This window comes from Tachypleus tridentatus, chromosome 1 (genome assembly GCF_004210375.1).
Source record: "Tachypleus tridentatus isolate NWPU-2018 chromosome 1, ASM421037v1, whole genome shotgun sequence".
NCBI lineage: Eukaryota > Metazoa > Arthropoda > Merostomata > Xiphosura > Limulidae > Tachypleus > Tachypleus tridentatus.
The window spans coordinates 83,267,603-83,293,871 of NC_134825.1; the positions used below are offsets into that span (position 1 = coordinate 83,267,603).

At 34.2% G+C, this 26,269-nt stretch overlaps 2 protein-coding genes across 2 annotated transcripts in view; one reads left to right on the plus strand and one right to left on the minus strand.

The window, feature by feature from the left end:
* Positions 1-1,656, minus strand: part of LOC143253854 (fibroblast growth factor receptor 4-like) — a 140,610-nt gene extending 138,954 nt beyond the window's left edge. The window contains exon 1 of the mRNA XM_076508321.1: positions 1,637-1,656. The gene's annotated coding sequence lies outside the window, so the exon portion shown is untranslated. The remainder of the gene's footprint in view (positions 1-1,636) is intronic.
* An 8,611-nt stretch (positions 1,657-10,267) lies between these two features.
* On the plus strand, positions 10,268-10,624 carry LOC143232648 (protein FAM200C-like). Its single transcript, XM_076468309.1, has one exon. The coding sequence runs from the start codon at positions 10,268-10,270 to the stop codon at positions 10,622-10,624; it is 357 nt and encodes a 118-aa protein (XP_076324424.1).
* The last annotated feature ends 15,645 nt before the right edge of the window (positions 10,625-26,269 follow it).

A 26,269-nucleotide genomic window follows, 5' to 3' on the forward strand; every position in this document is an offset into this window, starting at 1 on the left:
GCAATGAAATCACATATGATCTGTATTTAGCATTAATCATTCCGGATGTTGTGCTAATAAAGTTACGATAGAATCCAGAACGAGTACTTGACTTCAGCATAGTTATTGATATATAATGATATGAATAACTCTGAGTTGGTGAAAAGTCAATAACTAACTATTACAGGACACTTACGTCACTCATTTTGATTTTTAGTATTACTTATTAAGGATTTTGACATTTCATTATGACATCGTCAAACCTTGCAACTATATTAAAAACGTAAGAGCTTTTTTTTTAAATTTTGCATACAATGATATTTATACCATCTCAGTAATGTTTTCCATGCAAAGGCAATAATTAGTTAATACTTATAATTGATAAAGTTAAGTAGTTTTTGACCACATTTCACACACATACTACAGAAGGTTTTGCAAAGTCGCACAGTAGTTTGTAAGATTCTAGTAAGTTGGTTTTCTTAATACATGTAATATCGTGGTGTATATCTAAACGTATAAGAGTTATATATATATATACATATTTTAATATAGTTTAATGTAGCTTAATAAGGTTACGTGATTTTGACATTTCATTGTAACATATATATATATATATATAATTTGTTTGTCTGCGTACTTTAAATGGTTTTTGGACCAATCTCAATCAAACTTGGCAGAATGATAAAGTTGACCAAGGAGCATGTCATGGGTGATTATTACCCTGGACTATGTTCACACCAAAAGCATATTTATTTAGCAAATGACTCCACACTCTTGAAACAATTTATTCCATTTTTTTGGTATTTTATACAAATGTAAATAAGTTTTGTTTTGAAAATTTTCGAGAACTTTAATTAAAATTTTCAAACATTCATATTTTGCCAGGGAAAATGACAACCAAAGCACAATGCCAGACCATTAACGTTGGAGGTCTGCGTCTGAAAACCCCTTACTTTTTACATGGTCAGTTGGGTGTTCAAGAATAGAATCGCCAAGACATCTCTGTGTGTGTTTTCTTATAGCAAAGCCACGTCGGACTACCTGTTTAATCCACCGAGGAAAATCAAACCCCTAAGTTTAGCGTTTTAGCCATGAAAGGAAGGAGAACGCCCAACTTGATCTATTGAAAAACCCTCATTGGGGTTATAAAGATGGATTAGTAAATATAACAAATTAACGTAAAGTAAAATAATTGTAACACTACTTCTGTAATATGGGATAAAATAGGCGCGAAATAAATTAGTGGTAAAGTAAATTATGTACGAACTAAGTTATGCACATAAAATACAAATTCTTGATTTAATTTATTAATTTACGTTTTATGTTCACACGTGATAAACGTAACACTTTCTGATACATTTCTTGTGCATTCCTCACAGTTTAAACACTGCACAGAATGTATACGCATTTACTAATGATGATAGCTATCTATTCGAGCAAGACGCCTTTCTCAGTTTGTACGTTTATAGTTGATACGTGCGTAGATACGGTAAAGTTTGTAGAACCAGGAGAATTCACACGACTTAAGACCTTTTAATCTTGTAGAATCACTTCAAGTTGACTGAAGTGCAACAATTAGACGAACTATTAAAACAGATAAGACCAACATTTCATTCGTCACAGTCATGCATAAATAAGCCCTATAATTATTACTTACCTTTATTTTTCCTTTCTTTCGGTGCCCTCGAAAGAGTTAGTTTACAAAACGAGTGAAGTTTCTGTTTTTTGTACATGTTCAATGCCTTTAAAAATATTCTTACTTAATATCCTCTCCGAACAGTATAACGTGAAATAAAATATCTTTACGAAATGAACTATAGAGATATTTCTTTGTTATTCTTGAGTTATTGTCCTATTCTGCCTGTCTAGCTTTCTTTCAGAGCGTTTAACTTGTCGAAAGGAAGCTCTACTCACATTATCCCTACAGGAGGCGTGACAAGCAGTCGTGAAATTGGGTCTATTTTCACAGCTTGTTCACCCTTCGTATATATTGTTAGTAAAAACTGTCTTACCGAACTTCCTCTTTGATTAAGTTTTATTTAACGATATTCTATCATGTATTTCAAATCAATCATTCGACCTCGCAGACCCCCTTTGTTTGACATGACGACCGTCGGTAAGGGTTGTTTTTTTTTCCCACATTCCGTCGCAGGAGGCGAGACAATAGATCCCATAAAGGTGTCTAATTCAAACTGATCATCAATTCACAGCGAACTAGGCCTGTGCTTAACAAGGAGATGCTGGTACTTACAAAAACGAAGAGAGAGGATGGCACCGTTAGAGACAATGTTTTTACCACGATGTAGAAATGTCAGACATCTTTTGTAGACAACTGACAACAATAAGCGAGATTTGAGGCTTCGATGTAGATAAGTTCGTCTGTTGCAAAATGTTTACTAAAACAAAAACTATTCATTGTTTCTTCTTAGTTAAATTAAAACTCACACTTGAATTTGCTCCGTAATTCAAACGTCAACTTAAATTCATGAAGTTTAAAAAATATATTATTGCAGACTTTGCTCTGAAGTTTATTGACGCTGTACTCTGAAAACTACAAATCTTATATATGCTTAAAAGTTCGCTTTTCTTAAAGAGCGGTAACATAGTTGTGGCCATTACATTTTGTACGTTTAGACAGGTTTTGGGTTTTCTATTTTAAATATCACATTTAGTGTATTTTGTGTGGGTAATCTGTGTCCACGAGTTTAGTAAAAAATGCTTGACATGACTTGTAATACATTTGTAAATAATGTTAAGCAAACAATATAAGTGTTGTGTGAAATAAGTAATTTGATGATTTAGATCTAAATTAAAACCTTATTAATTCTAAGGATAAATTCATAATATTTTATGAAGAAAATGAATTGGCATTTGAGCAGTATCACCAAAACTATTATAACAATTTATCTTTGATATCAGAGTAGAATAACCGTGTTTTCTTAACGTATATCTTTCAATACCCCACAATTCCATATCTTGTGTGTGTTTTATGTTCACACGTGAAAAAATTAACACTTTTTGGTACATTTCTTGTTAATTCTTTATATTTTAAACACCACACAGAACGTATTTACTAATGAGATCTATTCGAGCAAGACGCCTTTCTCAGTTTGATCGTTAAAGGCTATCGGCGCTAGACGACCCTGAATTTAAAGTGATGAACTACAGTGAAAAACCAGTTAGTGAATGCCATCCACCGCCAACTCTCGGGCTAGTTTTATCAGACAGAATAGTGGGATTCCACCGTCACATTATAATGCGCCCTCGGCCAAGAAGTGGGGAACGCAATTTGTATAGTTTCTTAGCGTGAATAAGACACGAACCAAAAAACTTTGGAATTACAGTACAGTATGCTAACCACTGGGTCATGCTTCTTCCGTTTCTTTCATATCTAAAGGCATTAATAAGATTTGTCTAACGGTAGACGTATTAGTCTGAATATGAGACGGTCTCGGATTCGAACCAATAAAACACACTTCACATGTGGATACATGTGGATGTATTATAAGAGTGCAGTTATCCTCGTTAGTTGGTTTAGAGTAGCTGATTCAGGTATCTCACCTAATCATTTGCATTTTGTCCTTGAGATGTTCTTCAAGTAAACATACAGTTTCCCTAAATTTCTTACTATTATGAATTTCACATGGTAAAATGCAAACGTAATGTTACCAAAACGTTGAACTTCTCATATGTTATGAAGGTTTAAATTGGTCAAAATATAATGCATGTTGAACGTGTTATGAGGATTTTGGTGACCAGAATGTCGTACAAAGAACGTGTAAATGACACTAAAAACTTAGAACAGCAAAATTTATTACAGATTGTAAAATATTACCTGTATTTATTTCCAAAAGTTGACACCTGATTAGTTATAAATACATTTTACGTGTCTCTTTCTGAGAGAGCACGACTTTTACTGTATATTTTGCACGAGCTCTTTAATCCTGAAGGAACAATACCCCCACTTGAGATTTTATCATTTGGTTTTGATCGTTTTAGTTTCTGTTATTATTATTATCATATAAATTATAGGAATATTACATGCTAGCAGCTGGCAGATGTTGTGACGGACCTACCTACTGAAAGATATTCAAATATTTAAAAGTAGACAAGAACAGAAACACGTGATAGCTAATGTGGGTTACCCTGGTCTTCAAGAGAGAACTGTAGACACAATGTGCATTAAACAGTCTAGACAAGGTCGTAGAAACACAGCCATACCAGAAGTGATCACTGTCTCCACATCATGGATAGTGTATTCTAAGTGGGCTTCAGAACAGTATTTGAAATGGTTATCAGTTCCTGAATGATAAAGTGTCTATTCTTTGATATATTATTTAGGCAGAGTATTCATGATGAAACTTTGTAGAATGGACGACAACTGCCTGTTGTGGAGACACAAGAGTAGAGGACGACGTTTCGAAAGTCTTCCGCCTTTCGTCTTCAAGTCAGTGTGTGTGTGTGTGTGTAGATGTCATTGGTCTTTCATAGGGTGTTGGCAGACTGTGGAGAGCGTGTTATGATTGGTCGGATATCACTGTTTCTGATTGGTGGACAGATTTCCTGTAGATTCAACCAATGATAGCCACAGGTTACTCACCTCTAATATGGAATCTCTGTTCAGTGAAGGTTTAATAGTGTTAATATAAAATGATTCTTTGATTTTTCTTGTCTTCCAGAATTTGTCTGTGTCTATGATTCTAGTTTTCTCCCAGTTTATTCTGTGTCCAATTAACGTAGCATGCTCTGCAATGGCTGAATTGAATACTCATGAATGCACAAAATTCAGCCATTGTAGAGCATGTCACGTCAACTGGACACAGAATAAACTGGGAGAAAACTGGAATCATCGACAAAGACAAATTCTGGAAGACAAGAAAAATCAAAGAATCATTATATATTAACACTATTAAACCTTCACTAAACAGAGATTCCGGATTAGAGATGAGTAGCCCGGGCTGCCATTGGTTGAATCTATAGGAAATCTATCCTCCAATCAGAAACAGTGATAATCCAACCAACCATAACACGCTCTCCACAATCCACCAGGACACTATAAAAGGCCGACAACACCTATACACACACTGACTTGAAGACGAAAGGCGGAAGACTTTCGATAAAGCATCTCGTTTAAGGTGGAAAAGACTGGATTGAATCCTGCAGTTGAGCACACAGCCTGATTTGAATTTTGTTGAAACATTTAGAACTGAAAACAATGCCACTGAGCGCCCGCCAGTAATAGTTTCTGATGGCTTAGAGTTTCGTGTTTCTCTACATTGAGCGAAAGGATCGTGTCGCGAGAGGAAGAGAGGAACGATATGTTTAGTGCAACAGCTTTGAATATCATCGTTTCGGTGTTGCTGTTTTATGGTATTTGGAGAAGGATATCTTAATCTGCTTCCAGTAGCAGACTTACTGCTCTACATCATTTTCACATGATATTGAACCCCGGTGTCCCGATCTTTTGGACCAGACTTTTTATGATGCATAGTCACACACTGTGTCGTACTATCGTAACCCGGTTTCTAGCAGAATAAGTCCGCAGACATACCACATGTGTCACTGAGGGGCATTTACGATTTCATCGCTTGCTAACATAAAACTACACAATGGATTACGTGTGTTCTGCCCACCAAGAATATCAAAACCGGTTTCTAGCATTGCATGTCTGCAGACATCCCGCTGTGCCACAGAGGACTGTATTGTTTGTAAATGGAACAGCTAATAGAATGACTTTAACATTTAAAAAGAAGTCATTTTTCTACAAGAATCCTTATCTTGTGCCAGCTCAAAAGAATTTTAATTTTGTGAAACTCTGCGATATGATATTCCTGCACGTCGTTGCACTAACAGAGCACAACTAACTTATATGACTCGGAACATCACAGAACACAGTAAAATCCTGTGATGCAAAGCTAAAGAGCACATGGAAGCATCACATACGAAGATAAAGAGCATGTGGGAGCATCCTCTAAGAAAGAGAGAATGTCTAAATATACTTTTAATTATTTACCAAAGTGTGAAATTTTCCGCAATCAACCATACTCAGACAACAGCTCGATGCAAAAACGCTGTCTATATGACGGATTGATATGAAAGAGGATGACATTTGTTCTTTATCAGATGTTTTATACTCCAAGAATTCATGCTAGTCTCCTTTAACCTTAAAGCAGAAAGGCATACCTCAGGATGTACTATCTCCGGATATCACCTGGACTTGTTATCTTTTCTCAGAAGTTGATGGTTTACCGGTTCTTCATGATTTACCTGTGGTTTGGTTTGTTTGTTACGAATTTCGCACAAAAATAAACAAGGGTTATCTGCGTTAGTTGTTCCTAATGTGGCAGTGAAAGCCTAGGTAGCTTGTCATCATCACCCACAATCAATTGTTGGGCTACTCTTTTACCAACGAATAATGGGATTGAACGTCACATTATATCGTCCCCCCGACTGAATGGATGAGCATGTTTGGTGGGACGGAAATTAGAACTCGTGTCCGCAAATTCTTCCTGACTTAATGTTTTGGAAAAGTATACTATAAATATTTACAACGTTTCATATGTATTACAAGAGTTTCAAGCATTGTATAAGTTGTACATATTATGAGTGTTATAAATCACTAGAAGCTGTACACATCGTACGTTTGTTAGAGCTTTAAATGGTTGAACGTTATTCGGATATTAATGATCCAAACATCTCAGATAAAAACACAAAACTCTAACTTGCTCACTCCTTTTAGCTCTTTAGCGAGAGTGAAAATGAAATAAACCTTTAGTTTGTCTGTACTTGTTATTTCAAACCACATGTGCGTTTATAAAACATTAACTTTAAGACTATTGCGATGTGAAACATTATAAAAGTCTTATCTGTTAATATCTTGATTTTTACAAATTCAGTTTTTTGAGATTTAAGCGACCCTTTTATTTATTAGTAAGTGGCGACAAATAACAGAAAAACTGAGACGATTTTAGTTTGTACATAAATGCTCTTGTTGAAAGTATATGTGTTTATACACTAGTCTGGTCAAGCACGAAGACGTACGTACACTTAGTAATCAATAACGTCCCTGACATGTTATATTTTTCAACCTCGTTTTCTGCACTATGACTTTCACGCACAAAATTTCTCAGTTTTCTTTCTTTTTTTTGCCGGCCTTCTGTTTGTTTTTTTGATGGATCACTTTTCAAACGAACCGGAAATCAGAGTCAGGGCTGTTGGTAAAGGCTTCGACTTGTCACTACTATAGAGCTGTGAGTCTCTCCAACGAACTTTCATGATTCGTTAAATGTTGATTAATCGAATTTGTTTGAAAACATTTAGGAATGTAGATATTTTCGGACTTACACCTGAGAATTCCTTTGAAAGCGCCAAGAAAGAGACAAGGATAACTTATAATGTTTCGTTTAATACTGTGTTATTGTGAAATATTTTACATATATTTTCGATGTATTACCTCTGACTTCGTGCATGAGAAGGCAGATCTATCTTTAGCTGTTAATTACAGAATCCTAAGACAACGACACACTGGTGCCTTAAATTGACTGGTTGAAGCCTGCTCGTGAAAAAAGCCACCAAACTAATTGGGGCGCCACTGTCTCACCTTTGATCTTGTCTTAAAGCCGCCGCTGGTTAACTTTCCAATAGGGTTGTCCTAAGTTTTCACATTTATTGGATTCAAGAATGCTATGTAGTTAGTGTTTTAATGATACGTTGTTTATTTTCCTGTTATTGTTTATTGTTTTTGTTTTGTTTTTTACTGTTAAAAGCGATATACTTAATGTTGTAAAATTTGGTTAAAATGCGTCTTTACATATATTGTTTATAAAGCTCACGGCTATCACGACGGACAGAACTAATAAGAGTCAAACTGATTCGGAGCCCTGTGTACGTGAGATTTGTTTACAGACATGTCAGCTGAAATAAATTGTAGAGATCATAGATTTAACTTCTGTTCACGTGCATTCTAATGAAAGTGCACGTGCCTTTAGAGAGTCAGTCGAGCGACTATAGCAGCTGGTTTCACCCTTGCTTCACTTCAAAGTTCTAGTAATGTCACTTGATTGACGCCACCTGGGGTTTCTGATTAAAACCTAACAGTGAACCGAAGCGGAAGGCTTACGAAAAAATTTAGAATTATACAAACCCAGCTCAAGAAAATTTAGTCCTCGATAGGAAACTCGTTAACACTTGGTCAATACTCGATCCGTCCATAATTTCACATAGACCAAAGTCTGAAGTTGTTACTTGAATAATTATAAAGTATACCATTTTTGAAACTCAATACTTACATGAGCAGAAAAAAATATCTTAGTTCTAAGTAGACATATGCAATAAATAAAATTGTGCAGTAAGGATTTCATTATTACTTTGCGAAAATAATTTTAAAAAGTTCAGCAAATTTTGGGTTCTAATAGTTAAAATATATTTAAACATGGAATGGGCTCAATGCTCACAAACAGTTACTAAACAAACACATTCGTTAACTGTGAAAACCAGGACAAAAAGAAACGCGGCAAACATCACAAACAATAATAATATTATCATACATAATTGTGTACATCTAAAGGTAGCGTGACTTTCCTTTTAAGTTACTTATGATGAATTGCTGGTCATAAAATCCTAAGAACATTAACCAAAGTCTATCGTCATCTGATTTGTAGGTTTACAGTTACATGCAAACGAAATGTATATTTTCTTTAGAACAACCTAAACAACAGAAAAGGTCAGCCAAACTCTATATATTTTCTATCGTATCTTTCAGTTTAATATTTTTGATAAAGAAACTACCATGATTGCAAGAACTCTACCAAAAAATATCAAAACCCCATTTTCTTTCAAAGAACATTTGAAAAAAATGTTTAAAAACACTTCATCTTTTTCTAGATCTTTTGTTTATTAGTAAATGACGACAAATATCGGAGACTTTCTCGAACCTGCAAATAAAAGTAGTGACTTCACAAGTCCCATAAATAGTAGTAGTGATCCGTTACGTATTATAATTTATCTTGGACGAGCTTTCAATTTATTATCTCACATATTACGATTTCAAACAGTCTGAACTTAGTTAATTTTAATTTTAATTTAGAAATTAATTACATGCTCATGTATATCATATTGGCTTGGCATGGCCACATGGTTAAGACGCTCGACAATCTTATGGTCGCGAGTTCGAATCCCCGTCACACTTTCAGCCGTGGGGGCGTTATAATGTGCGGTCTGTCCCACTATTCGTTGGTAAAAGACTACCCAAAGAGTCTCTAGCGTTACACTGTTAAATTTGGAACGGTTAGCGCAGATAGTCCTCGCGTAGCTTCGCGCGAAATTCAAAAACAAACAATTAAACAATGTATCAAATGTATGATATTTGCCAACAAGATTTATTTACACAGTTTTCTTTCTTAACACAAATATAATTCAATACACCAACAATAATATACTTTATAATAACGATTATTACAAATAATGATATACATACAAAGGTTTACAATCTTACAAACAATATCGACTCTTCTTTCTGGTCTGGAACTGAATACTTCATCGACGGTTCACGAAGAGCGAATTAGTTTCGAGTTGATATCAGTACAGTTCACTTAACGTAGTGGTTCCCAAATGGTGTTGGGCGAGAGGATGGCAGGTGTGCCGGGAAGATTCAAAGACAATAAAAACGATTTAGAGACATTTCCAAAACATTCATGTGACAAAAATGAATATTAATTTTTATTTGCAAATTATGGATAGATATTTTTTCAAAGTGAGAGCAAGAGCATTAAGCGAAGATGAGGACGATCTGAGTCCACGTTGTGATCCAGAATCGTCTTATTCAAAACCGTGAACAGAGTTGAACAGAGTGCTGAAGAAGGCTTGTCGAACAAACCTCCAAAAAAGAAAGTTTGTCAACAATATATGAGCAATAATGAGTCTTGGTTTCACATGTACTGGATATAAAAACACACCTCAGCCACTATGTGTTTGAACTGTGGTGAAAAGTTTTCCAATGCCAATATGGTTCCAAATAAGATGAAAAGACATCTACTGCCAAAACATGAAAATTTGGCAAACAAAGATATTCAATATTGAATTTGAAAGACTTTTGGAACAGCAAAAATTCTAACAAGAATATTTTAAAAAACGAATGTCAATCTCAGATAAAATGCAGATTGTATCTTACCAAGTGGCTGAATTGATTGCTCAATAAACAAAACCATATACAATAGCTGAAAAATTTATTCTGCCTGCCAGCAGCTTGATTGTGAGAACTTTGTTTGATGATGATGCTTAGCGAGAAGTTATGAAAATTCCTTTGTCTGATAATTCAATTCGCAGAAGAATAGTTGATATGTCAGCTAATATTGATAAGCGTGTTTCCGAAAGTATGGAGAATTCTAAATTTGCCATTCAAGTTGATGAATCAAGCGACATTAGTGGAAGAGCACAGTTGCTTGCTTATGTCAGATTCATTTCCAATAACGAAATAATCACACAGTTTTTATGTTGCAGGGAAGTTGAAAAACATACCAGGGGACAAGATATTTTTCAAACCTTGTCTGAGTATATGGAAAAACTTAAGATTTCATGGAATTCTTGTGTTAAAATTTGTACGGATGGAGCTCCATCTGTGATAAGAAATGTGATGGGCTTGGTGTAACTCATCAAATAGAAAAATCCAGATGTAATATTAACTCACTGTTTTTTACGCAGGGAGGCATTAGTCAGCAAGACCCTTGTAGCTGATTTGAAGATAGTTCTTGATCAGGCTATGCGCATCGTGAACTTCATCAAAGCAAAACCACTAAATGCGCAGTTATTTTCTCAACTCTGCAAAGACATGGAATCAGAACACCTATGCCTAATTCTGAACATAAAGTTTTAAATCGGATGTTGGAATTGAAGAACGAGTTAAGAGCATTGTTGGAACCAGAAAGAAACCCATTGTACCTCCATCTGGGTGAGAATGTCTAATGTGCAAAGCTGGCATATTTGGTTGATATTTTTTCCCGGTTAAATGTGCTCATCGCCAGTATGCAAGGCTGCGACGACAATATGCTCACGACTACAGACAAACTAACTGCATTCGAAAAAAGCTTCAGCTCTGGCTCTGAAGAACGATGCAACATAACCTCAATGTTCCCACTGGTAAAAAGTTTTAAAACGAGCAATGAATTGTACGGCCTCATAAAGGATTAAATATTCCTTTGTGAATTCCAACTGTTCAGATCTGACATTAGATGAGGAGGAGGAAATGGCATGCATTTCGAGTGATCGCACCTTGAAAATGAATCATGGGAGTATGTCACTGGACTCTTTATGGATATACGACCAGAAACAATATCACATATCTCTTCAAGAGCATTATCCATTTTTCTACAGTTCTCCAAGACATGTTGTCGTGAACAGGGATTTGCAGCTCTAACAAATATCAAAGACCAGAAAATAGAAAGTCTTATTTGTTTTGATGAGGAGATGAGAGTTTGTTTGTGTCAAATTAGACCAAATACAAATGAGATTACCGCACAAAAACAAGCTCACACTTCTCATTGAATTTCTATATTTTGTGAATGAATCATGTTTTTATGTAGTTGCATTGTCTTATACTTTCTGGATGTCTCGTGATCATATTATAATGTACTTGTGTTCTATGATACGAATAAAGCACTGCTATGATTTGATTTTTCGTTTTTGTTGCCCGAGCAAATTTCCATTCCGAAGGTGCGGCCAAGAGAAGAAAGTTTGGAAGCCATTGACTTAAGAGGTAACTAGCTTTCTCTCTATTCTTGGCTGGTCTCACGCTGTTTACAAATTGACCTTTCACCGACGAAGATACCTAACGTCCAATGTTAATTCTCTGAAGCTAAGCGATTTATAATGTTCGAAAACTATAAACGTTCTTGGTCAAATTTCTGTAGTTTCCCAACTGATAAGCGTTTATCACAGTAATAGCTTCCCAGGTTTATAGTATATTAACTATAGCAAACCAGCAATGTAAAACTGTCTCTCTGCATTGCATTGATTATCTTTTATATGACTCAGAGAAGATTTTCTAGGAAGTTCAGTTAGAGTAAAAATACTGATATTTATATACATACATACATTGTTGATTTCTATGCTCTAGAATCTTCTACAAATTTAGTGAATAGGAGGGAATTTCGCAATACACATTTAACAGTATAAATTACATACATTTCTAAATATATATTTAAATGAAACAAATATAAATGTTAAAATAGATGTACATTAATTAATAAATCCGTAACGGACCTCATAAGTCCTGCAAGTAATAATAGTGATTTCATAAGCCCTACAAGCAGGGGCGTAGATCCCGGGGGATGGGGGTATACATCCCCCTTCATTTTAGGTGGGGGGTATGATGCATAAAATCATCTCCCCTACAGTTTGGTTTGTTGAATTGTTTTATTGCATCACAGGCCTACAAATTGTTTTTGTTCTTGTGATTCTCGTGTTCTTACCAATTGAATTACATAATTAGGCTTAGATGTAGGCTTTTTCAGTAGCCAAAATGTATATCTTTAATATAGGCGTGCTTCTAAGCTTTTCAATTGTTTTTGTTCTTGTGATTCTCGTGTTCTTACCTATTGAATTACATAATTAGGCCTAGATGTAGGCTTTTTCAGTAGCCAAAATGTATATCTTTACTATAGGCGTGCTTCTAAGCTTTTCAATTGTTTTTGTTCTTGTGATTCTCGTGTTCTTACCAATTGAATTACATAATTAGGCCTAGATGTAGGCTTTTTCAGTAGCCAAAATGTATATCTTTAATATAGGCGTGCTTCTAAGCTTTTCGATCTAAGCGATAGTTCGTAAGTATCAGTCAGTGGGCCTAAGTATACATGCAAGTATCGTGGCAACAAGATTACTCTGTGACTACATGTTTACCGCTTTCAGGTTCACGTAATCAGAGATTACAAATTTGCAAATTGAACAATCCACATAAGTGGTTGCAAAAATCATCCCCCCCATCAGGTGTAAAAAATCTATGCCCCTGCCTACAAGTAACAATCAACTCTTTGTTCATGTTTCAAATATAGCTCTTTCAGAAGTAGAAATCAGTATCATTAGTGAAGGTCTCAGCTTGTGTGAGAATAATAACTATGATAACAAATTTGGTCGTCTTTCTCACCTACAAAAATTCTCTCGAAACCTCAGCTTTGCAATTTTTTATTTTTTTATGCAACACGTCTCATCAATCTGACCACCAATGCATCAAAAAAAAGTCCTCTCGGGCACCACCTCCAAACAGAACACCATATTCAAGGAGTTATATGAAAGTTGTAGAAAATAATATAATTCAAACATTAATTTTTCCAAGCAATATGACAATAACCTGAACCGAAAAATCAAACACAAATGTTTTAAAACATCTTAAATCTAACAACAATGTTACATACAGCCAACAGACAAGGATAGAGCCATTGTTATCCTTAACACTTGATACTTAAACTTTCGTAGTTGTCAAAAATATACACTTTGTAGACTCTATCGTCTTTCTAAAATCAAATCAAAAGTGTGATCTTTCCTATGATGGTAAATAAAATATTTGTTCTTGTGCAACAAAAAAGCATTGATTTCCAAAATTATTTTTCCAATTTTCGAAACAAACCCTTATCTTGTGATGGTGGTGAGGAAGGGTTTTTATTGTTTTTTACAGTAATCTGTAGTTTCACAATTTCATGTTTCTGATGACTTTATTTTTGGTAAAGTAGTTTTACCAAACTTGCTTTCACACTACCTAGAGGGCTTGATATTAGCTTTCACTTAATATCCTCGATCATATGTTATAAAGTGTGGGGTTTTCCAAATTAAACCACATTGGTAAGGAGATACTGCTATACAAAATTTAGTGTTTAAAGTAAATAGTTGCTGGTACTACTTTAAACGTTTATTTATTTGAAATCTCATCATGTTTGATATCATAATAAAAGTTATGACATGTTATTTAGAAATGACAAAATACAATCAACGTTTTCCTATACACATCTTGGCACCCTCCCGTACGTCAAAACTTGGAAGCCTACGAACAACATTAGCTCTCATAATGATGACAGTTACAGCACGTGCTACACAGGTGAGGGTTAAAAGGAAAAGGGACCACCATATGTACATCTGCACACAAAAAATAAAAATAAAAGAGAGCTCTTTGGCTTGTTCCCATCAAGTCATTATTCATTGCTGACTGAGTTCCCTTGAAAGCCTGTAAATGCTAACACCAGTTCAAAAACTATAGTTTCAACAGAAACACTGTAAGAGCTCATGTTTCTAGTTGACAGTCAACCGTACTTTATGAAATGTTATATATAATTTGAAGCCTTAATTCGGACAAGAAACGTTGAACTTTTTACCTATCAATTTTTACTAAACCTTACAATTTAATAAACTATGAAAACTTTCGAGATCTTCCTCATAACTATCTAAACAAGAATAAACCAAACAAGTTTATACTTTACATATATCTATATAAATCTAAATATCATTTATTATTTAAAGCCTTACATCAAGCAATTAACATTGGAAAAACAAAATATTCATCCACCAGTTCTATAAGTCTTTTCAAAGAGTATTAAAATGATAAAAAACCTGTAAACCGACCGTTTTCGAAAGGTGGACCTTTTTTCTTCAGGGGCAAACTTCAAAGTGTATTAGAAACTTTTTAGATAAAAGTAAAGGTAACATAAAATCGCAGGTTTTAAGAGCTGAAACAGAATTAACACATTACTGAATTTAAATATATCCATATAACAACATACTCTCTGTTGGTTTTGGCTTGGTTGAAAACCAGGCAACAGAACGGTATTCAGAAGGAGTTTTACAATCAAAGTTGGCGAAAGTCAAGATCTTTTTAAATAGTGACGTTGATGTGAATATTTTAAAGATCTTGATTTTCGCCAACTTTAATTGTAAAATACCATCTTTCTGTTTTAAGCCTTTTATTTGCTACAAAAGAGCAGATAATTAGACATCTCGTATTTTCATCTAGCTTGTAAATGTTTAAATGTTTCCGCAGTCAAGAATATATAAACACTGTTTGGTTGAAATGAGACCAGTCTATCAGTTTGACTTTCAAAAACAACATTTCTTTTTACAACGCTTCTTCCATAATATCAAAACATTATTTATAAATGGTCTTATTTTTCCAGTGAGCACGTGTACAGGATTTAATAGTCCGCAAAACTGGTACCAATAAAAATATAACAAATTAAAGAAAGGTTTCTAGCAAAAAAAAACAGTCACTGTTATAAAACAGCGTATTTTCTTAAGTTTTCTATTCAATTGAGAAAATCCGACCATAAAAGAACTCTTCAACATTTGCATCCAATTCAGTGTAAGAAAGTTAGAGATTTGCCAAGTTTAGTTAGAGATAGTATGGTTAAATGATAATGACCATTACAATCTTGCAATTAAACTAAATTACTTTTTATAAAAATATATTTTCAAATGCAGGTAATGCGCAGAGCTTTAGATGTCTTCTTAGGAAAATATTTATAACACTACATACAAAAGAAAGAGTAAAATTTTCTACTGTAAAAATACGTGGCCCTTGTAAAACTATCGAAATTAGCACTCTGTTACACGTGTTATAAAAACACGGTGGGCAAAATTACTCTATTGCACAAAAAGTATATTTTTGTAAGTTATAAGTGGATACGTTATCTAAAAGTAACACTGTTGAGTTGAGGGACCAACAATAATTTATATCAACTGTCATCTGGAAGTAAGAACTTTCAACTACAGAACCGAAACACTTTTACGTGTATTAAGCAACACAGATTTGTTGCTTGTATGTAACAATGTAACAACACCACTCGATCTGCATAATTTAATCTTTACTGTATAACGATCAAAAGCACTTTTTACAGCGTATTTCTGGTAAACTATTTTTGAGGGATTATTGAAAGGGAGAATAATGTTCAAAATGAAATTGTATGTTTATTTTATTGTTTATCTAAATTCTAAACACCACCTTATTCACACAATAGACAGTCAGATAAGAGGTTCAGGTATAACTATATCCCATTTCCAAATGTGGACGAAAATTCAGTCAATCGACCGCACCTGAATCACAGCCAGGGTGCTGTTTCTTTTATAAAGCATCCACAACTGAAGATTCGAAGCGTTATTTGGTAGTAAGTCTCGAATTTGAGACTCTTGTGTCTCAAAGTCCAATACTCTAAGAAATAAGCCTCGCGCGGACCCTCGGTATGAAATAAAGCCATCAGAAATAATAACAAAATATCAAAGCACATTGGAATAAGTTTTTTTTCTTATTTTAAGAAAAGAAAAACAAGATACAGCACAAAACAAATTAACAAAATTCGACTTCAAAAGACAGAAATGGTATTACAGTACAATATTATGTATGCAGTCAAAGTTGCTGTTCTTTTGTTATTCTAAAACTTGAGATAAAATCTCTTCACCTGAGACAAGCTCTACACTTCCTAAAGGTACTTTATTGAACGGGAGTCTCTGTAATCAAATTTCGTAACTTCTAGTAAAATATGGTTACTTTAGTACTCTTGAGCAGTTTATTCGTACACGATAAACTAGGAAACATCGATGATGAAACACCGATAAGTAAGATATTAAAAACAGATCGTTTTTCGATCCATAAACTTTTAAAGAAAGACATAATGAAAAAGTAGTTCTCACTAAGGTGCGCTTAAAATGTCTTTCCGTTTGCATTTTGAGAAGAATATTTACATCTGTTTAACTTTATACTACTCGTTTATTAAGACGCGCGTATAACCGGCGTATCACGATGAATTGCCAAGAGGCTGAAAGTTAACGAATAATGTAGTAATTTCGGTGCTCAGAAATAATCAGTAAATCAGCTGTATATATAGTTCTCATCTCCTGTGCCGATATTTGTCTCCGGAGGGAGTGCTCTAATATCCGGAGAACCTCATCCACATGTGAGCTCACGTTACTCTCCTTATAAAGTTGTTGAAGACAGACACTCAAAAAACCATTTCAAAAACACATCTGATGTAGCCAACGGAAATAACTGGATTTCATGAACTACTGTCCTTGTTTTTCAAGGTCACTGACGATCTAAAAACTTTGTAAAGCACTAAAGTGTTGTTAGCAATTAAAATAGCGTATCTTAATTTATTTATTTGTCTTGGGATCAGTTTGTCTTCCAATCACTTTAATGCCAACCAGTGGTACCGTTTCTATTTTACAAATATCCCAGTTTTATAGTAAATTATCAACTCGTTTTCGTGTTTTTTTTTAATTAAAAAATCATATTTACACAATTTTTTGTAGTTGCGATATGTTTCTTTTACACTGATTTTTTTTAAATAAGAGGCACAACCTTTCTCTTGATGGTTTTACAGCATAAAACTTGAAATACAACCACAGTTAATAAGTTAAATCACAAATTTATATTCATTTTTCATTATGTTTCATTTGATATCTCAAAATTAACAAATTCTATTTAATCTTTTTTCTTTATCTTATCAACTTCATCCCTTCAAAATCCGAGAGTCGCGGGTTCGAATCCCCGTGACACCAAACATGCTCGCCCTTTCAGCCGCGGGGGCGTTATAATGTAACGGTCAATCCCACTATTCGTTAGTAAAAGAGTAGCCCAAGAGTTGACGATGAGTGGTGATGACACAATGGAAAATCGTCCTACCAAGATAACTGGAAAATGTATCATAGATAACAGAAAACGTTGTTACATACATTTATGTGCTACATTTTTTTTTTCTCATAAGTTACTCGTTATGGTTATCTCCTCCCATTACACACACAATACACATACGATCTCTGAGACTGTACGTTGTATTACGTTGACCGCGAGTGGCTTATTGGTTTACATGCCAGAATGTATGGCAAAGAAACAGACAGAGGGCTTTGTAGCTGGTGTCCCGTCGCTATAAAACTTAAATATAAATAAATAATAATAAAGAAAGATCTCAGCACTTTGGTGTGTGTTATAAGTGAAACAATGAAATCCCACTTACCGTTATTCCAAGGGTTAACAGTGTGTGCCGTTGGCTAGCTGCCTTTAGTTCAGTCTACGATTTCAAAATCAGGGAAGACTATTACAGATGGGCCTGGCATGGCCAAGCGCGTAAGGCGTGCGACTCGTAATCCGAGGGTCGCGGGTTCGTGCCCGCGTCGCGCTAAACATGCTCGCCCTCCCAGCCGTGGGGGTGTATAATGTGACGGTCAATCCCACTATTCGTTGGTAAAAGAGTAGCCCAAGAGTTGGCGGTGGGTGGTGATGACTAGCTGCCTTCTCTCTTGTCTTATACTACTGCATTAATGACGGCTAGGACACATAGCCCCCGTGTAGCTTTGTGCGAAATTCAAAACAAACCAAACCAGTAACAGATGTCTTGTAGCAGTTACTGTAAACTTTTTAATACAATACCTTGTAAAACAAATCATACTTAATAGCTTAAACATCCAGGTTCGATTTCTTTGTTTCCAAAATATTCTTCATATATATAACCAATATCTCTTCAGATAGACTGGCATCAGTTTAATTGGTTCGTAAGGGCGAGTGTGACAGTTTTAATTACGAAAGTTTTAAGTTGTAAAATGTGAAACTCAATAATTTATTATATGCAAAAACGGCTCGTTTGGGTTGAGAAAATATTTTACATAGAAGAGCGAACAACGTTTCGACCTTCTTCGGTCATCGTCAGGTCGAAGAAGGTCGAAACGTTGTTCGCTCTTCTATGTAAAATATTTTCTCAACCCAAACGAGCCGTTTTTGCATATATATTTCTCTACAAGTGGGTTTTCTCGACATCACTGATCAATAATTTATTATATTGCTTGTCTAATCGTGAGGCGTCAGAGTTACACATTAAACGGTTTCCTGATGCTTTAGCTCTACCATGAACTATCTTCCTATTGGTTTAACTATACCAAAAACACACATTAAACGGTTTTTAATTATTTAAATCTACCATTAAATAATATTCTACTATTTGATAAAGGTATGTTAAAAATAGTAAATATAATAACAAAATTTCCTTCGTAAAAATAGCTTATTTTAGTAATTCTACAATTTCAAACAAGGAGGTATTTATTTGTTTGTTTGTTTTAGAATTTCGCACAAAACTACTCGAGGGCTATCTGTGCTAGCCGTCCCTAATTTAGCAGTGTAAGACTAGAGGGAAGGCAGCTAGTCATCACCACCCACCGCCAACTCTTGGGCTACTCTTTTACCAACGAATAGTGGGATTGACCGTCACATTATAACGCCCCCACGGCTGTAAGGGCGAGCATGTTTGGCGCGACTCGGGCGCGAACCCGCGCCCCTCACATTACGAAGCGCACGCCTTAACGCGCTAGGCCATGCCAGGGCGGAGGTATTTATTTAATTTACAATTCCTTGTAGTACTATTAATAGACACTATCCTCAATAAAATTATTGGACAAGAAATGTTTAAATCACACTTTAAAAATGTGGTGATGATATAACCAATTTAGTATTAATTACTACAGGCTGATCTTTGGACTTTCTTAAATAGCAAAGTTGAAAGCAACACGCAAGTCAAATTACTCATTGTTTGCATATTAACAAAATCTAGCTTTAATTGTGACGTAAGTTTTCAGCAAATTAAATTTACTAAATATACTTTTGGTTTTTCCATTTTTTGTACTTTCAGGGAACCAACCTCCTTCCAATAATAAGAATCATTATACTCTGCATAAACCAGTGTATTTTTTTATTTCTTAACCTTTGTTTACTTAATATTTCTTTAGAAGGGAAGATGTGCATCTTGAGATACTTTGTAAAGAAATTTATTGTTTCTTCAACCCGCGCTCGAAATGTGTATATGTAAATAAAGTAACCATTTATTCAGTTTTTAATACTAATGACATTCAATGGCTCAAGATATAATGAACAAACTTCGTTTAACAATTCAAGGGTGAAGATGTTATTTATTACTTCATTAAAATCACAAAAAACAATAAAATGTAACGATAATGTGGATCCATCAATCTTTAAAACTTTATAAAATTACTCTTACATTACGAAAGGTTTAAATATCTTGTAGAATTCGTCTGTATTGCTGATCTCAAAATCTACTAACAAATTGTTTTTGTCGATGATTTTCTTTCGAACACCGATTTCAGCATTAAACTAGTTACTTTGTGTTATTAATGTGTTAGTCTTCAAAACTACAAATGAAAATAATTATAACACAAATCATTCTGTCAACATGAGCAACATGTTGCTTCTAATCCTCCTGTATTAAAATATATATTTTATGTTAATAACAAAAAAATTATTATAACTTCCTACTTAAAATATTTTGAACTTGTTTCTCTTCAATGTTTCAATAGTGCCATCCGTCAATCTCTGAACATTACCTTCCACCCATCGAAATCCAAGCATAATCTTGAAACCATCCACAGTATAATAGCGCTTACTTGTTGATGCTGATTTGCCATTAAAACATATACTCTAACGTGACTTCAGAGTACGTTTTAATTATTTTAATTTCATCATATTCCTTTCCGTTCAACACATATCATCCAAAAGACTTAACTGACCACAAGCCTAACAAACAACAGCAAAAAAAAAAAGATTTATAAAAATTCCTTAAAAGAGGATTACCTTGGACTCCAACTTGAGAGAGGAAATTGCTGAAGTCTTTCTTGTTTGTTTTTATTAGAGAAATATACAATAAGGCTCACTCTCTAAACACCTGCCCCCCGCTAGTACAGCGGTATGTCTACGGATTTACAACGCTAAAATCAGGTGTTTGATTCCATTCGGTGGGCTCGACAGATAACCCCATGTGGCTTTGCTATAAGAAAACACACACTCTCTAAACACTTTGTTTTATTTGAAATAAAAACTAATCGCTTATGTTCAATGTCAAACAGTCGTAAATATAGATCTGTCCTACCTTTGATAAAAAAAAGTTGCAAGTACATAACTATGCTGTAACATTGCAAAATAACCTCACGTTTGTGTGCATGTTCCACCACAGCCCATACGTAGATTGAAACTAAAATGGAATTGCAGATTTTAATTTTAACAGCATCTTATACACAATCGTGTTAAATATCGAAATCAGAGTTTCTGGGGGTTCATGTATACGTCCTAAAGTTCTAATTGTGCTGAATATAAGGAATGCAAGAAGCCAGAATGCCCCTCCGACAGAACTGAATTAATTGTCACTTGTATAAAGTGCCCACAACTGAAAACACAAAGCAGTTCAGTATCAACATGCCTCCAATATTAAAAGGCATTTTTTCCTAGACACCTATACTAATGTTTCCTTAAAGGGTCGTATTGCTCCGCTTTAAGTAATTAAGATTATTAAATATTTACAATTTCTACATTATTTTCATCAAATAAATCTTTAAAGGCAGTAACACTGTGCTGAAACATATATGTCGCCAGAAGGTATTCTGGGACGTTGGGGGGGGGGGGTAAACGAACTCCCTTTAGGACCACGAGTAAACAGTAAACATTCGTTCCTGGATCCGCCATATCGTTTTGCTGGTTAACAGTGAAATGACTTAGCACAAACATAGAGTGTTCAAATTTACTGAACAATTTCTGTTCAGTTTCTGTTATCATTATAGTGTGAAGTACAAACGTCAGGCGTACAGTAAAATCACATTCTGGCCAGTTTTGTCGAGTACAACTTGTAGATCATAATTCATGATGTTTATTATTATTTTTTGTTTAATTTTTCTGATAAAGTTTCGGAATGAATAAAAAAATTACGCTGAAGCAACTAAATACATTTCAGTTCTTCTAAATAACTTGCTTGAACTGAGGGAGTCAACTAATAGTATGTCTATCTTTTATATATTAAGGTGCAAAAAGTTAGTAAAAACGGATTTACATGAACCTCAATGAATATATAGCATCCAGATTATTTTTAGAACTTCCACGTATACTTACTTTAACATAACCTGTTTATCACAGTGTTCTGTCAAAACACGTGCACTTTTACGTGCGTATGTGAGAGCGCACGTAACATGACATGCACCATGAGCAGAAACGACTCCTTCCCGAAGAAAGTGTTGACATCCATGTGAAATAGTTGTCGGGTGTACCTAAAAACCAACAGATGTCGCTCTTGTCATAAGGTTTCATTATGAACCAGAAGAATCCTTTGGAATCTAATGACAACTTAAGGGAACTACATGTAAAATATATTATGTTCTTCATTTACAACGAATATGCTAGTCCATTTAGCCGAGGGAATGTTATAATGGGATAGTTTGTTTGTTTGTTTATTTTGATTTTCGAGCAAAGCTGCAAAGAGCTATCTGTGCTAGCTGTCCCTAATTTAGCAGTGTAAAACTAGAGAGAAGGTAGCTAGTCATCACCACCTACCGCTAACTCTTGGTATACTCTATAACCAATAAAATAGTGAGATTGGCAGTCACATTAAAGCGGCTGAAAGGGCGAGCATGTTTGATGTGACGGGGATTTGAATCCGAGACCATCAGATTACAAATCAAACACCCTAACTATCTGACTATGTCGGACCCGTATAATGTGACGGTCAATTTCACTATTCTTTGATAAAAGAATAACCCAAGCTTTGGCGATGGGTGATATTGACTAGCTACCTTTCCTTTAGTCTATCACTGTTAAATTAGGGACGGTAGTGTAGATAGCCCTCGTGTATCTTTGGGTGAAATTCATATCACACCATATTAATCATCTTAACCGAATGTCAGTGATGAAATGGAGGAAAGTAAATCTGTCGTTGCCAACAGATTCAGAATGGTTGTGGCTCCACAAACGTTTGTAATTACAAATAGAATAGTCTTGAACTTCAACAATCTGAGACATGATAAAATGCGATGAGGAAACTATGAGGAAATTCTCCACGTTTTATTTTTTATTATTTCAGGATCCAATTTAAAAATCACATTTCTTGTATAATCTTTCTTTTCCTTCAAACAAAATCGTTTGGAGAACGTTTTTAAGACTTGTATCTCACTTAAAAAAAATCCATCTACGTAAAGTGTTTAGAAGCTCTTAAAGAAGTCGTTTGGACAGAAAGTTTGTAAAAATCTCTATTTCTTTACAGAAAGTTATGTGAGTAAAGTGTACGTAAAGCCTTTATTTTGTGCACACAGGGCCATGTGAAAAGATTTTACCTTTACATTTGAATAAAGCATCTAATAAGTTATCTAGTCTGGCTTATACAATCAGCTCTTGAATAAAAGGAATATTCAACCTTTATTTTAAAATAATACCATTGAACAAAAAGCTTTATAAAAAATAAAACACTTGTATTATTTCAAATAAAGATCTTTAGCATCAAAATGTATGCTGTTCTATCATGATGTAGAAAATACAGTTTAAATAAAATGTTTGTGAACGTTTAATCATCTTCAAAATAAAAGGTATTCGGCAAAAAAACTTTTTTTTCCATAACGATGGGCCCAGCATGTCCAGGTGGTTAGGGTGCTCGACTGACAATCAGGGGTCGTGGGCTCGAATCCCTGTCACAGTAAACATGCTCGCTCTTACAATCTTGAGATTGTTATTATGTGACGGTCAGCTCCACCATTCGTTGGTAAAAGAGTAACCAAAGAGTTGGCGGTGGATGGTGATGACTAGCTGCCTTCCTTCTACTCTTATCACTACTAACTTAGGAAAGAATAGCTACATACAAAACAAACCGTAACGATAATTTATAAACCGTCTCTTTTCTCTGCCAAACAATGTGACGAAATATTCTTCTTCTTTCCTTTCTTATTCGCTCGTTTTATTCGTTTCTGAGCTAGATTTTAAAAAATTGGAGAGTGAAAACAAAATTTAACCTGTAGATGTATTCTGAACAAAATTTAACCTGTAGATGTATTGTAAACAAATTTAACCTGTAGATGTATTGTAAACAAACTTTAACCTGCAGATGTATTGTAAACAAACTTTAACCTACAGATGTATTGTAAACAAAATTTAACCTGTAGATGTATTGTAAACAAAATTTAATCTGCAGATGTATTGTAAACAAAATTTAATCTGCAGATGTATTGTAAACAAAATTTAACCTGTAGATGTATTGTAAACAAAATTTAACCTGTAGATATATTGTAAACAAAATTTAACCCGTAGATGTATTACGTAAGTATCTTGAAACTAATTTTGTTGGTTTCCTATTTCCTACTTGTCTAATGTTTAATTCATCACAATGAAACTTGTTTCTCAAATGTAAAACGTGTGGAGCTGTTGATATTAGCGCCCAATGGCATAGCGGCATGTCTGCGGATTTACACAGCTAGAAACCGGGTTTCGATACCCGTGGTGGGCAGAGCCCAGATAGCCTATTATGCGGCTTTGTGTTTAATTCCAAACAAACTGTTGATATTATCAACATATTTGAAGAACGAGAATTGAAATAGCTCGAAACCATTGCCGTCGGTTAATCAGAATATTAAAACAGATCTGTTTCATTTCTGAGACAAAAAAAAGGTTTTAATTAATTGCATGGCGGCGAATCAAACCATTCGTTAGATCAATGTAATGCATGAGTGAATAAATATTTATGAATTATCCCCCACTTGTATAATACAATTTCAATGTCTAATTAAATGGCATGTTATTAAGTATTCCCAGCTGTGACGAGCATGTTGCTAACTTTGTGGCATATAAAATAAAAAAGCACTCGTATTCTTATAAGAAAATACCTTTATCGTTTTTATTACTGCTGTCTCTGTTCCATTGTAAGTTTTCTGTTAATTCAGAATCGTTTTACTTTCGCTGGAAATTAAAGTTCTTTAGATAAACATATTTTTAGTTATAAAATAGGTTATAAAACTTGAAAGTCAGTATTTATTGCTTAGAAAAGTAACGACATGGAGCAGTATTACAAATATCGTGTATTTATGTCCAGTACAATGTAACTAGCGACATCTTATTTTTATGTAACGACATGGAGCAGTATTACAAATATCGTGTATTTATGTCCACTACAATGTAACTAGCGACATCTTATTTTTGTGTGTACTGAGGTAAGATACCTTAAACAATAACATACGTTTCTCAAGAAACTTAGAATGTGTTGGAAGACGAATATAACCCTGATGTATTGATTTCAGCGTGACATGGGAGGCAGAGACGATACGATACGACATTCTCAAATAATGACGGGAAGTTTTCAACCTCATGTGGATTTCAAATAAAACATTTGTATGAAAAGTATATGTGGAACTCTTCATTATATGTATTCTGGCATATAGGCTTATGGCTCAATCTCTATTTATTATTTAATGATTATTTTTTTTATTTAGACTTAATTATTAAACTGGTATATTGCTTAGCCGCACATATTCGACACAACGTTTTGACATAAAAATTCGAAGTTCACATCTGTATATACATATCTGCTGTCACACATGTAGAAAGAACATACGGAGGGGTAAAGCTGAGGGTGGATGGTTAGAGAAATTACAAGCCTTCTCTCACATAGCACGTTCTCAGCAGCTGTTATGGACAGACAATGACATTGTAATTAAGGGAAGAAACAAACATTTCAGAACTTACGAATATATATATAATTATCATAATTTAATTTCATAAAGTTCAGTACATCTACTGCATAAATTGTCACTTATTTTGTGTTCTTTATATTATACGGAAAAAAGAAAAGATCCGTATTTTTACTTTTAAAATTTCATAAGTGACATTTACCTAGTTAGCATGATAAGAATGAAAAGTTCCTTTAAACTTTCTCACAGATACATGTTTGCATTTTTTAGTCAGGGTTTATAAGTACGTTTTTACTAATTATAGAATTTGTAGGTTTGTACTTACTAATTACGATTTGAAAACGGATGTTTTCTAGCAAGATTTTAAGATCAGTTTTACTTATCAAGGTTAGATAGTTATGTTAATTACTACTATGATTTTAAGTTCTATTTATGCTAGAAACTTTTAAGTTTTATATTTGCTAGTTAAAATTTATGTTATTGTTTTCATCGCTATCGGAAATAACAGTTGATAACCATTATTATTAAGGGTTCAGTCGAAAATATTTGTATATATTCACAAATATATATTTCAATTGTTAGAATATAAGAGTATATACAGTAGCTAGTGTTTAATATAAAAAATTTGAGGGTTAATGTTTGGTATTCAAGTTTTAGAATAAGGTTAACAAGTTTTAGAATAAGGTTAACTTCTAATTTCATTTTAAACTTCGTGTTTAGAGCTACTGCTGAGACTTAATTATTTATACATTTACTTCAGGGTTGAAATTTGTTACGTTAATTTAGTACTAGATGTTAAAAGTGTGTGTTTGTTAGTAATACACTTGTAATTCCT

Excerpts from the sequence above, each read along its gene's own strand:
- LOC143232648 (XM_076468309.1), top strand. The coding sequence starts at position 10,268 with ATGAAAATTCCTTTGTCTGATAATTCAATTCGCAGAAGAATAGTTGAT.